The 14,107-nt window shown below is 37.6% G+C and overlaps 1 protein-coding gene across 5 annotated transcripts in view; it reads right to left on the bottom strand.

Annotated features, from left to right (window-relative positions):
* The window catches only part of LOC120427682 (diacylglycerol kinase theta), a 56,584-nt gene extending 45,216 nt beyond the window's left edge, over positions 1–11,368 (bottom strand). For all 5 annotated transcript variants that reach the window (XM_039592563.2, XM_039592565.2, XM_039592567.2 and 2 more), the window contains exon 1: positions 11,234–11,368. In XM_039592563.2, coding sequence (XP_039448497.1) covers positions 11,234–11,345 — 112 coding nt within the window. In that variant the 5' untranslated portion in view covers positions 11,346–11,368. The remainder of the gene's footprint in view (positions 1–11,233) is intronic.
* Positions 11,369–14,107: the final 2,739 nt, after the last annotated feature.

The following is a 14,107-nucleotide window of genomic DNA, read 5'->3' as shown; positions in this document are numbered from 1 at the left end:
GTAGTTTGCTTTTCACTCTTGTTTTTCTAAACCGTGTATCAACATAGTCAGAATGGTGCACGGTGGTCGTAAACACCGGTGGTCTTGAGAATAACTTTTCCTCGTGACTTATTTCTTTGGTCAAAAAATTTACATGAACAATTAAATTTCGACATAAATAAAACAAGAGTGCACAATGTAAACAAAAACAAACACTTTATGTTTAACTGACCATTCTGCCCAGAAATTTGGTTGAATTAGGGCATTTTGCGTATTTCTACACTATAATTTAAAAAAAACCTTAATAAGCCAAGTTTATGCTGATATACTTTTTTGAAAATTTCAGACCTAGCTATGAGGCTTACTAGCTTCAAGTATTTTTCAAGAAAAAGAAAACAAAAGCTCCCGCTCAATCACAAAAATAAAACTTTCGATTTTTTTAAATACATATTCAGAATGTGAATGTCTGAATGAAAAGTAGCGTGACTAAAACGTCAATTAAAATGGAAAGAAAAGCGAACTATGACCTAATACGCTAAATATTAAAGCTAATTCCCGCAAATAACATTCCAACCGTGTGCAACTTCAAATGTTCGCTGATCGTATGGAATTTGACACCACATTCGGATTGGAAATTGCGTTTTTTTTTTAGAAAAAAAAACGAGGTGGGCCCCCTTCTCGCGGGTAAAAAACCCCAGATTTTATTTTTTCTAATCATATCTTGGAATCTTGTTAGTGAACCTCGCCCAGTTTTTGATTTGTTACCTAAAATTTCCCGAGGAACCCGTTAAAATATTTTCAGATATAGGCTCTTTGGTCCAGACACTTTTCAAACGGCATTTGAAATTTCTATATGACTATATGACGGGGTTCAAATCCCGGCTCGGACCAACACAACTGGTGATCTTTTCCCTTCTGGAATCGATTGCTTAGTAAAGGGAAGGTAGTGTATCGTCGAAAAACTGGACCTTATCACGACACCTTAGGAAGGCGACCTATGGAATGTTAACATTAACCTTAACATGTTAACATTAAGTTGAGAATGAAACTGCCACTGAATCCGCTTTGTAAATGCCGGCCCCGATACTCTTCAAGGGTGTTCCCCTCAGGAACTGGGAAAGATTTACTTTACTTTACTTTTTCAAATGTTAGGCGAGATTTTTTCTTGAAAGTCTAACTTATCATCTTTATTGGCGTTCAAGTTAGCTAAAATCGGTTGAAATGAAGGGAAGCTATGATTTTTTTGAAAAAAAAGTGTTTTTTTTTCTGAAAATCGACAAAAATTGCCATTTTTTTACCACCCTAACAAGGTGTAGGTCACCCTAAAGACCAAAACAAAAAAATTACGGGCCAAATTATTTCGGCCAGAGAAATCGCACTCCAATTTTAAGCAACTTTATTTTTTTTTATTGTTTCATTGACTTTCATATGGAACTACTGTAAATTGACTTGAAAAACTTCGGTACATAATACGAATACCTCACTTCGACGAAGTATCTACTTAAATTTGAGTTGATGCAACATAATATTCTTAATATCTCTAGATATCAGGTACTGATATTTGTCGTGGAAATAAAACGGACGCATACACGGAGAGACTGTGCCCAGAAATTTTAACAATTAAAATTGTTGATTTTACTTTCGTAAATTTTAACAAAAACGTACTTGTTACTGCCAATATTCCGTTAAAATAACAAAAATTCAGTATTAATTTAATAACCTGTTTGTTGAAAATGCTAAAGGCAAAAAGCTAACAGATTTCCCGAACTCGAATGAACGTGCTCGATTGTTAGCTTTGGTTTTAGGAAAATCAAAAATTTTGTTGGTTGATTATAATTAACAATTGGTTAAATATTTAAAAGACGAACTTGGGTTTGTTTACGTCTGTCATTTGAAGTCAGGATTCGAACAAGAGCGGTTGATTTGTTGAGTTTGTGTTGTTAATTGTGAAGTGAGAGAATGTGAAAGGTGTAAATCACACTATTTGGCTAAGTTGAAGTGGCAAATCGAAGTGCACACTGCTGCAACTGTGGAGGTGCAATTTGTGAGTAAGTTTGTTGATGATTTCTTTGCAGGTGATGAAGAGCAAGACGAGGACATTCGCAATGAGGACCTCTGATGCGAGGGGACTTTATGATAATGTTTGTAGGAAAGAGAGGGGCAGTGGAAGGAAGAGGCGGGCCAACTCTTGCACGACAATACTTGCACGGGCAAATTTAACAAAATGTTGGTTAATCTAAGTAAGTATGGGTTTATTTTTACACAACAATTTATCTATTGTGATTATAATTAGAAAACTGAATCATCAAAAACCATCGTGCTAACGATGGATACAATTTTAATGAACCATTATTTTTTTCAGAATCATCAACCATAAAATACATGGAAATGCGTACACATAATATCAAAATAAAAATTCGATGATGGGAAATGTCAAAAAAATAAAATTTATAAAAGATATACAAGAAGATATTAATATTTAAAAAATGCTGTTGAAAGAAGACTGCTCAATAAACTGGTAAGTAAAACTCAAAATATTGTTTTCAGGGATCGGAGTACGTTGAATAAATTGAATCAAATGCAATGAAAGTGTGTTGCCAAAAGTAGTTGTTAAATTAATGCAGCTTGGTAAGTAGCATTATTGATATTTCTTGTTTCCTTATTATAATTACATTTATTTACGTTCCTTTTATCAGTTTATAGCCGAAATTAAGAATTTTGTATAAAATTACTAATAAATTTCATATGTCTATTTGCAGCAAAAGGTTTTCAGGTATATTTTCATGTGACTGTTCTCAACAGCTCTCAAGAAGAACGCCTTAAAAGCTCTTTGAGTGCACTTAACGGTTCTTACCCTATATCTCACATCGTTTATAAAATAGCCTCTCAGGGTCTCCGGGAGCCTTAAAGATTAGCTTAATTAGTGTACTATAAACACTGGCACAACATGCTGGGAATCATCTACGCCAAATGCCAAACAAGTTCTTCTAAAAGAGGAGTTAGAGCGGATGCACGTCTGCCTGAGAGAACGTAAAAACTTATTTGTTGGACAAATTTTGGTAGTGCATCTTTTTTTATGAACAATAACTTATCACTCAATGACAAAATAAGGCTTATCAAAACATTGTGTATACATTAGGGTGACAGTAAAAAAATCGACATGAGGGATACCCCCTGGTTCAATTCCTTAGGCAAAAATAAGGATCTCGTCTGTTGTCTGCTATCTTGTGACAACGACCATTTAGTACTATTCGAGAAAATCGATTTTTAAAGTTTGACGATAAATATTTTCAAAACTATGAATGATAGAGTCAAACTTTTTGAAGCAATCAGATCGTATACTATCGCTAAACAACCGCTCCAAGTATGTAAACAAAAATCTAAAATTGTACTACGTGTCCCAAGTGTGCATAGAATTCCCATACAAACTAAAATAGGTTTAAGGGGTTTCATACATGTAAATCGGCAAAAATGTCAGAGGTTGATTGAGCACACATTTGAACTTTTTTTTTAATCTTTATACATTTTCATCTATACTAACAAACAAATTTTAAGCCATTTGGTTGTACCGTTGCCGAGATATGGCTATTTGAAGTTAGCAGTTTCAAAAAACGGGTGCCACGATATCTCAACACTGCTCTGACTAAATCGGCTCAAAATTTTGGTGAAGACTCGTCAAACTATTCCCGTGTGCACGACGAAGGCCGATTTCAAAAAAAATAAAAAAAAGATAAGAATACTTTTATGTCTTTCATATAAAAAATCGTCAGTTTTTGATTTTAGTATTTTTTTAAAAGCAAAATTTAAAAATCAGGCTTCGTCATGCACACGGGATATGTCTTGAGAGTCTTCACCTCAAATTTCAGCCAATTTGGTCCATCCCATCTCGAGATATCGTGGCACCCGTAAATCAACTCGGTGTTTCGAGAAAAACGCTCACACAGTTTGACAGTCCGCTTTGCGCATGGCAAAATTTTGATCTTAAATCGTATCTTACTCAGTTTAATCATAAAATATCTTCATAAAACTTTCAGGAGTGATTGAAAATCATCTTTTTATTGGATTCAATAAATTTTCTGTAACATCAAATTTTGTGATTTTCTACATATATGTAACCCCTTAAATCAATAGTTTAACCGACTTAATCAGTATATTATTAAAAAGAAAAGATTGCATTGCCTTTAGAAAATGTGTATCAACACAAATTTGTGAAAAACAAAAGAAATTTTCCACATTTTCCAACAACATGTATGACGTGTCACAAGTGTGCACGATCATTTGGATGATAAATTGGTCTATGTCACAAGTGACATTCCCAATTTTGGGAAACGAGTTCCCAAAATTGGGTTAAAGCATCTTGTAGTGATTGTTAAGTATAGCAAAATGTCATCATTAACTCATTTTCGACCAAAATGGACTATGTCACAAGATAGCACACAGCAGACGATCTGTGAAAATTTTGAGCGAAATCGGATAAGGGTCGCCTTTTTATCGTTGCAGTTGGTGAAAAAAAATCTTTTCATACAAAATCGTCTTCTTTAAATCGCTAATAACCCGTCAGGGTTAACTCGGATTGTTTTGCCGTCTTGCACAAAGTTGATTATCATAAAATACATAAATTTACATAAGGATCTCACACTTGACAATGATCGGACACATTTAACGTTACCTTTTGGCGAAATTTCGAAATTTTTGTTTCTCCCCGTAATTTTTTTTTAAATTTCCCATACAACGATAAAAAGCGACCCTCAACTTAACTTAACCCCCAAAATTGGAACAATTACTTATTTTTACCTAAAGAATCGGGGCAGGGGGTATCTCTTACGATTTTCTAAAATTTGAATTTTTTCTTATCACCCTAGTATACATTGATTTTCAAAAATTTATTGAAAAAAGAAACTTTCTTGGGTAAATCGAGAAATCGAGGAGTGAGTCCGAGAATGTAACAGTATTCGGTTGGTGAAGCAAGGTAATAAAATTAAAGCTGCTTAAAAAAGTAAAAATCTTTATAGACAGCTGTTTATTTTATAAACCATTGATAAGTTATCTATGTTTTCACAAATTCACTTTCTTTGTTTGACTTTAATGTTTTCTCTGTGTCTAAAGAAACCATTTCGCATCATTATTTTTTCATACAAGTGTCCATACAATTTGACGTGAGCTTTCGAAAATATGTATCTTGAGATAGTATTTTCTGATCGAGTTCGATTTTCAATGTTTAAAATAAACGTTTGAGAAATTGTTTTGCTCTTTTCGATTTAAAATAATTTCGATAAATTCCTCAGATAGTGAGATAGTGAGATTTCCAAACAAAATTCTCAACATTGATGGTTCTTCCTCGCGGAAAGCAAACGATAAATAGTCTACCAAAGTGCGAAGAGCAAAAATCGGTCCCCAGTGGGAAAAGAAACCAGAAGGCCAGTCCGCGATGATCTGCGCCATGACCACGTACACACACGCACAAACACACATTAGTGACGTTCGGAGGGGGTCATCTTGCCTCAATTGACGTCACGCGCGATTTGGTGGTGCCCCTGAGAGCACCGACACAACACAGATTGGCTTAAATTCAATGATTTGTACTGAGGATTTATTTAGAAGAAGAAGCAGAAAAAACTATATGTAGGTACACACTCTGCTTGGCGGGGAGCTGTTCGGGGAAAATCGACGGAAAAAAAACCTCTAAAGAATTATGACATTGCATAGAATTTCTTAGGGATTAGAACACGATACTTTTATTTGGCTTAGTGCACGTCATTTTTGGGATTTGCTAGTGCATCGAGAAAAACGCGTTTACCCTTAATGAACAAAATCAAGAGCACACAACGTAAACAATAACAAACACGTTTTGTTTGCCTAACCATTGTGTGCATTGTCTCAAAATTTGGTTGAAGTTGGTATCCGGATTCTAGGGTTTCAATCAAAAATGAATACAGTAGTCGGGCATTTACATGTGACAATACGTCCTTTGACGTCTGCCTGTGTGAATCAATCGGACCGCGCACTGGACTCACAATCCGGAGGTCGCCGGTTCGAATCCCGAGGCAGACGCAAACATTCTAAGTGTTAATATAGGTATTCGGTGCCCTCTCCCCGTGCCATAACTTCACACTTAGGAGACCCGGGAGGCGGAGTCTTGTCGCAAAAAGAACGATACACGCCTGTGGATCCGTTGACGAAACCGCAAGGTTTAAGGCTCTGGAAGGCATCATTCCCGATCGGCCATTAGGCGGCCATGTTTGTTTTAGAAATACATTCAAATCTTGATTCAGAAGTTTTTAATCAAAAAATGGTTTTCTTTGTGTTGTTTGTAGAAGCATTTTACATATAGTGATTATTTTTTCATTTCAATTTACTATTTCTGGACCCTGAATTCAGAACCATCATTGACAGTCATTGCCCCAAAAGTGAAAGACACCATCTACCACCTTAAGAGGGCCACATTATAAGGTGTCACGTCGATTCCGTTCCGTTTTTTATACGTCCTTTGACTAAATTCCCCCTACCAGTTGTCACATTTGCAGGGTGTGGCAAGATAGCACAATCGGATTGAAACTACTTTCATATGAAGAGTGACAACATTGCACGGTGTTTTTATGGTTTTTGTTCAATATCTCAGGATTGAAATCGAATTTTGGAGATTTGTGAAGGTCTAAAGGTAAGGCATTGAGAGTTGCAAAAAATGGCGTTCTCAACTCAATTTGGTCCAACAACAACATGCGACAAGATCTAGACGATATATCTCGAAAAATATTCTATCTATGCTTCATAATCTACTTCAACAAAACATTAACAAGTAGACGATTTTCACAAATTGAAAGAATAGATTAATCCCATGTAATGCCTTGCAAGCCTTATTTGGTCAATATATATTAGCGATAGATAAAAAAACGTATTTAAACCTAAGCATTTAAGCCACTGAAATAAACACATTCTCGCTAGAAATAGATATTTTCAATTTATAAAGCAACATTTCAATTTATAAAGCAAACATTTCTGTTTATTTTCAATGTTATTAAAAGTTATGCTATTCCTTTTACAAGCATTTAAAAAAAAATATTTCCAAATTGCATTCTTACAGTCGATTGCATTGGGCCACGCCCATTTTTCTATTTTCAGCTTAGTTCTTTTTTTCTTCCAACGCTCTTTTGGGTCTGCTTAGTGCTGCCAAAATTGATGAAATTTTAAGCGAACACTCACGAAAAGTAGCATTTATAGAGAAAGTTTCCTGGCATCACTGGCTCACTCCAACAGGCGCTGCTGGTGGTGTTGGTGGCCACCCTTTGTTCTTTATTTGCCTTTACTTCTCGCTCGGTTTTCTTCAGCCTTCGATTGGAATGGGTTGTCGAAATTGAAATGTCAAAAGACTTAGCGCGTTTGTTTTTTTTATGGCGCTTGCTAATTATTTACATGTTTCGGGATTATTTTTCAAGTGAGTGACTAACTAATGTGCAAAAGAACATGTTGCCGGTAGTTGGAAGCAATTTTATATCTTAAGCGCTTTGAAATCGTTAGCGCAAGTGAAAAGATATTGATGGCGACTTTCATGCAGTTAACCTCTGATCTTGCGTGTGGATGTGTGTGCCACCCAGTGTTGCGATATTGAGCGCTCTTTCGCTCATGAGCGAGCATTTTTCGCTCATTCGTGAGGAGGAGCGCTACGCGAGCTTGCTCACGTTTGCTCCTCCTCATGTTTGCTCATAAATTTTATGAGCAAAAATGCTCATCGCTCGCGCTCGCGCTCATTTTTACTCATTGAGCAAAATGAGCGGTAGTTTTTTACCTGTTAATTTTTTTCAACAGAGCTTCGAGATTTTTTTTTATGGAGGCTAGAAAAGGCTAATCTTAATAATATTAGATGAAGATATTTTTATAAATTATTATTTGAAGCTTGTTTTGGAGTCACAGTTAAGGTGTGAAATTAGGATTTTCTTTGCTATCTGAAGAAATAATCCGATTTACAAAGATAATGTTGATCTAAGAGTAACACGTTAATGTGAACTATTTAATTAAGCTGAAAAATATCTATTAGAGAACATAATCATGTTTTCTTGGCAATATATTACCGTCATCTGGGGTGAATCGGGACACATGGGGCGAATTGGAACAGCTGTTTTAACCTTGTTACTGTTTGATATTTGGATGTTTTGTTGGTTTTGGATAGAACAGACACAGATCAACTTAAATAGTGTATCGTTTTCCAAATTTTAAGCTTTTGAGTACTCTAAAAACTGCTATCCCTATTCAGACTGTAGTCCCGATTCGCTTCAGTAAATTCGTGAACGTTTTGAAGTCTGGGCATCTCGATCGATTTCTTCTTGTTAACAGCTTATTTAAGACTCAAAAAAACCGTTCCTTGAAAGTTTTGTTTAAATTTGAAAGTTAAATAAGCTAAAAAGAGTGTTCAAAACTCATGAATGAGCGAGCACGGCTTCTGGCTTGCTCGCTCATTCGCAACCCTGATGCCACCAAAATGATGAGAAATGGTCTCGCAAAATAGAAATTATGATCAAAAGTGCATAAAATTTGATCTTTTTGGCCAGTAAGTGGCATAAACTTGCGTGCTTACTCGAGGCGGTGCTGTTGCTGGTAAGTTTATAACCTAAATAGTATTTTTGGAGCTTTAATCGAGCATCAAACTCTCCATATGACGAAGATAGGTGTTTGATTAGAAAGGGTATATTTCCCCAACAAACTATTAGTACTAATAAAATTGTTTAACTTTTATATGTGCATTTTTTTAAAAGAGATCTGACACTTTTGAACCTTTTAAAATTTTAAAATTTTTGGTGCTACAGACCGGAAAAACATACCGTCAACTGGGGTTAAATTGGGTCTGGAGGTGACATTGGGTCATACAAAGTTGCAAACTATATAAAAAAACATTGCAAAACTGTGTGTTAAAAACATTAAGAAAGATTCAACAATTTTCTGTTTTTATAAATTCATGATTTGGCATGAATTTGTAATTTAATAAAACTGCATGAATTTTTACTATTAATGATTAATGATTGGACATTATTAAAGGGGGTATATAAATATAACTAAAGTGGCTGAACCTTGGGATCAGGTGACCAGATTTTTTAATATGCATGACTCATTGGAGAGTCATATCAACTACCTTCTTTCACTGAAATAGGAGGAGTTTCGACTTCAGAAAAGTTAGCTTTTAACTGATCTAACAAATACCCAACAAATGTTGTACAAGACGTTGCGGGGGGCATTATTTTTACCGTTCAAGGTGATTTTACAACCTTTTCTCAGGTGAGCAAAGCAAACATTTATCTATGAGTTGGAAGCAAAGTTTATCCTGCAACTGTTGTTCAACTAAGACAGATTTCGTGATGTTGAAGGCTTTCATAATGCAAAATAATCGATAATAATGTTTTTACATGTGATAAATTGTAAAAAAAAAATTGAAATCAAATTCTGTTCTACTACAATGAAAAATGATAAAAAGTATCTACAACACCCCTATTGTTGACATCCGCATTGTATTCTCCGCTTAGATAAACAAACACCTTACCATAATCAGAGTAATCCAATACTACGAACCAAAGCGATACTACTAATCCATTCCGTAACTAATCATGTGTGTGTGTGTTTTGTGTGTATTTTTATCTAATGCACGTATTTAAATTTTTGTTTTAATAGCATGCAGAGCATTTGCACTAATCTATTCACACATATTTAACGAAATCTGGGCTCAATTCACACATATTTGCGCTCTTTTTCTTCATTCCGCTGCAAATCCTCGATCTTCCTCGACGAAAAACGGCTTAATCCATAAAACTTTATCGCCAGCAATGTGTGTATCCGTTAGCGAATTCGAAGAAGAGCGAGCGAGCTCGTATCCACTACACACTGATAATAAAAATTAAAGAAGCAAACACACACACACACACGCACACAAACGGACAGCTGCACAAAGACATTAAACCACTTTTCCTCCGATATGATCAAAGCCAGCATGATTTTCAGTCCATTTTCCTCATCATCGTTTCTGTATCTTCTTCTTCGTCTTCTTGCCTCCCAACTTCTAATCTCAACAATTTCCACTTTTATGGCCAACCGTCCCTTCCCCACCTCTCCCCTCGAGGCACATCTTCATGCCCCTTGGACATTGCCTTTCAAAAAAGAAAAAGAGATTCTTTTCCCTCTCGATCTCCAAGCAAGAAGGAAAAAAACGGCCAGACACTTGACGGGCTCAGCGCTTTTCATCAGTAGTTTTCCACTTGAGTTCGTGTGCAAGAGATTCCGCTTTTCCGCGTTTCTTCCGAGATTTTTTTCTTTTTTCCTCTTCATCAGCACATATTCTCGAGTGGTTCACGCCGGAGGCCACTTGAGCGAAGCGGTCCCGCGGCCACTAAACACTTTTTGATGAGATTTTTTTTCTGATAGATTTTTTTAAAGCACTACAAACGATATTTACAACCATGCAAAACGATCTAATTTTTTACTTGCTTCGATTCAGCATTTTCATTCTGTACGCAAAACCCCCAAAAAATCACAATTTTTCGTTTCGAGAACAACATTTTTCAATGTCATACGCACTCGCGTGCGCGCGCTCTCTCACTTTGAAAACTCTCCCGTGAGCACTCTCACTCGTGAGTGCGTATTGACATCCAGCGCGACGCCACTCACTCCAACCAGTGGAATCTCGCAACTGTTTCCTCACTCCTGTAATAATCCAAGTGTGCCACTCTCTGTTTTTCTGTCTTCGCTAGTGTTTGTGGGCAAAGTCGCGTGCGTGCGTGCGTGAAACGCGAGTTGCTCTCTCGCGCGGTCACTCACTCTCTTGTGAGGGGCGCGCGCGCTCGAGATAACACACACTCGGCACACGGTGCTGCTGCTGCTGCTGCGAGTGTGAAGTGAATTTCGGGAGTATAGATCAATATTATTTTTCCTTTCGTCGTCGGCCGCCCCGAAGCTGGGGCTCTGACTCTGGTGGCCCCCAGCCCTGGGCCAGACGGGCACGAGGTGGGGCAGAGGGGGCGCGGTAGACGAGGGGGGCCAATATGAGTAGCAAAAATGGCCAACGATGAAAATTGATGGAAATCCTGGGGTTTTTTTTTTCTCGACGCGAACCCTTTGCAGAAATGAAGATTTGAACGAAGAGTCTGGAGATTTTGGGTGTTTGAATATCCTGGCGAAGTCACCGCTGGCTGACGAATCTTGACGAGTCATTCCGGAACTACTCCCCGTCTCGGGGGGTTCGTTCCGGAAAACGGGTCGTCGTTCCGTGGTCCATTACCTTCGCAGATGTATCCCTGTCCGATGAGTCCCCACAGCAGGTCCGAGCAGTGGTGGCAATAGGTTGGCTTGTGAAATGTCTTTCTTCCAAACGAATGCTCACCACCCGCCATTTTGTTTTGCGCGGCTGCGATGCAATGAGATGCTGCTGCCTCTGGTTCTGGTTCTGGTGTCGCTGCCGTCGTGCTCTGCGGATCCTGCTCTGCCGGTGCCAGGAGGCGGCTGCTGGAACTGGCCGTGGTCTTCTGGGATGTCGTCGTCGTGGTCGTCGTCGTCGCAGTCGTCACGGCAGACTCACGCTACTCCTCCGGCCAACGACGGACGGCTCCAAGTGACGACGGCGCTGACGGCTGCGAGGGCTTCTTCATCCATCATGGTCCGGGGAGGTTTCACAACTTCAACACTACCTGCTGCTGACGACCTGCACACTTCACAGCCCGAATTCCGTCGCTGTTCCGACGACGATTTTTTCCCCAACTTTTTCTTCCTGTGCACAAACCAAGTGTGCTCTGCTAGCTTTGACTAGCTCTGGTGCTGCTGGCTAGTGTTCCACACTCCGACCTGAACACTCTTAATCCGCCATCCTTGGAAAACTGTTGGTGTTGGCGTTGCTCCCGTGTGATTCTATCGCCGTGACTGGTCGCTCCATCTGTCACTCACTATTCCCTTGAATTTTCCGCTCTCTCTCTCGTGAGTGTCTCTCACTTTTTCCTCCTTCTCCTCCTCCTCTTCTTCGTTCACTCAACACTTTTCCGACCTGTGTGAACCTGTGAAATCACCGTAACAAAATAACAACTCCCTTTTCTCAAACACCCCCCAGCACACTGGACACAATCCCGGGGGAGATTACGATTCACAAACGAACCCGCGTCAGACGGAAACAGCCTTCTTCTTTTATCACGACCATCCGTGTTCGACGACGTCCGTCCGTTCCGTGCACGCACACACGAAATCACACACGCAGTCAGTGTGATGTGACGGAATTGGGAGAAAGAGATATGAGAGAGCGCGTAGAAAAGGAAGAGCGATGGAACTCTCAATTGGGAGGTTTTCCCACCCGCACACACACACACACAAGGGGGGACACTCATTTTCCAAAAAAGAGAGGGAGAAAGAAGGCCTGTGTTGGCACACATGGTGGAGACTTGATTTGAAGGGGCAAAACTTTTTGGGAAAGATCGTAAAATGTGTGAATAAAAAGTGCTTGAATATACATAAAATTGGGTAAAAACTTATTGAACAGAGGATGGTTATTCAAATATTTCCTCATAGAAGATGGGCAAGTAGAGTTTTTTTTCAGGTTTCAGTGAGATTTATCAGGATTTTAAGATAGAATTTCCGGTAAAAATTAAATCAAAATCTCTCAAATTTTTAGATTAAAAATAAAAACCAGAAAACGCCACAAAATAAAACAAAAAGTTTTAGCTAAAGGCTTGGTTGGTCGAGAATCGAGGGGCAAAAAGAAAACTTTAGAAAATAAACAAATTATTTCAAGCTTAACATACAAAATACCGTCAACTAGGGCGAATCGGGACTACAGTCTGAATAGGGACAGCACGTTTTAGAACACTTAAAAGCTTCAAATTTGGAAATGAATGCACACATTTTGTTGCTCTCAATCTGGTCTAACCGAAACCACTCAAAATAAATCAATATATTAGGCTGCAACATTGCTAAAACTGCTGTCCCAATTCGCCCCATGTGTCCCGATTCACCCCAGATGACGGTACTCAAGCTTCATGCACCGTAACCTAGGTTACTTTGATAGGAATTTAATTTGTTTTTAGAATATTTTCCAACAGGTAAGGTTTTTCTCAACATTAATATTTTTAAAACATGTACTGGGATAGGCCACACAAAGTCCATGCACTATTTTGGAAAAAAAAAATTGTCAATAGTGTTTAGAAAAATAGTTACGTTAAAAATTCTTAGTTTTAATTCCGAGGTGAATTTGATAGTCATATTTTTTCTTGTTAAAATCATATTTAAGATGTTCAAACTTTATTTGTACGTTAAATGTACCATCACTAAAGTAGCTGATATAGTTTTTAAGAAAAAAATCAATGTTTATATTAAGTTAAGTTTATAAACTTTTTAACAAAATACATATAAATTTTAGGTAAAATTGTTAAAAAGTCGGAATTTTGCTTGAAATTTGTTAAAACTAGTTTTATTTATAAAATAATCGATTTATATTGCATTTCATACCGAATTCGAAGCACGAATCACAAGTTTTCACATTTACATGGAATTTGTTCAACTGAATTTGCTTATAAATTTGGAGTTTTATTTTAATTGTGTTTCAAAAACACATATTATTTATTATTTACAAACTTTTTTAACATTTTCCTAGTGGAAAATTGTCCAAAGAATCCGAAAATGCATTCCGTTTTCCGATTCAAAATGATGTTCATTGAGAAAATCATCATGACTTTCATCAACATTTTCTTAACTATAGTTAACTAACTTTTTAAACTATTCAAAATTTTATGAAAAGTTCTTCTTGAGGTGCTTTGAACACTTCTCTACCACGGTCAGTATAACCATTCTTTACGTATTTTAATTGTACTCTTCATTTTGCGGAAAAATCGCAAACCTATCAAAGTCACCCCCCGTTTTACGGTATCACAAAATTCGGAATGATTACAGTATATTTTCTGGCAACAGTTTACAATACATTAAGTTCATGAACATTTTTTTTGAAAATCGAACATTTTAAACTGGTTTCCTGTTGTTGTTCATTTAGGCTTCATCCGTGAAGTACGTCACGCTAAAATCAGCCAACCTTTAGCCTTTTGTTCTGGTGCCGTAATTGACAGCTGGTGATGGCTGCGGTCGAGCTGCCTGTAGTGATATAGATATAGATGTCAACCCC

This window comes from Culex pipiens, chromosome 1 (assembly GCF_016801865.2).
Source record: "Culex pipiens pallens isolate TS chromosome 1, TS_CPP_V2, whole genome shotgun sequence".
Taxonomy (NCBI): Eukaryota; Metazoa; Arthropoda; class Insecta; order Diptera; family Culicidae; genus Culex; species Culex pipiens.
Note: the sequence above shows the minus strand (reverse complement) of the source record. Positions and strands in the feature narration are given on the sequence as shown.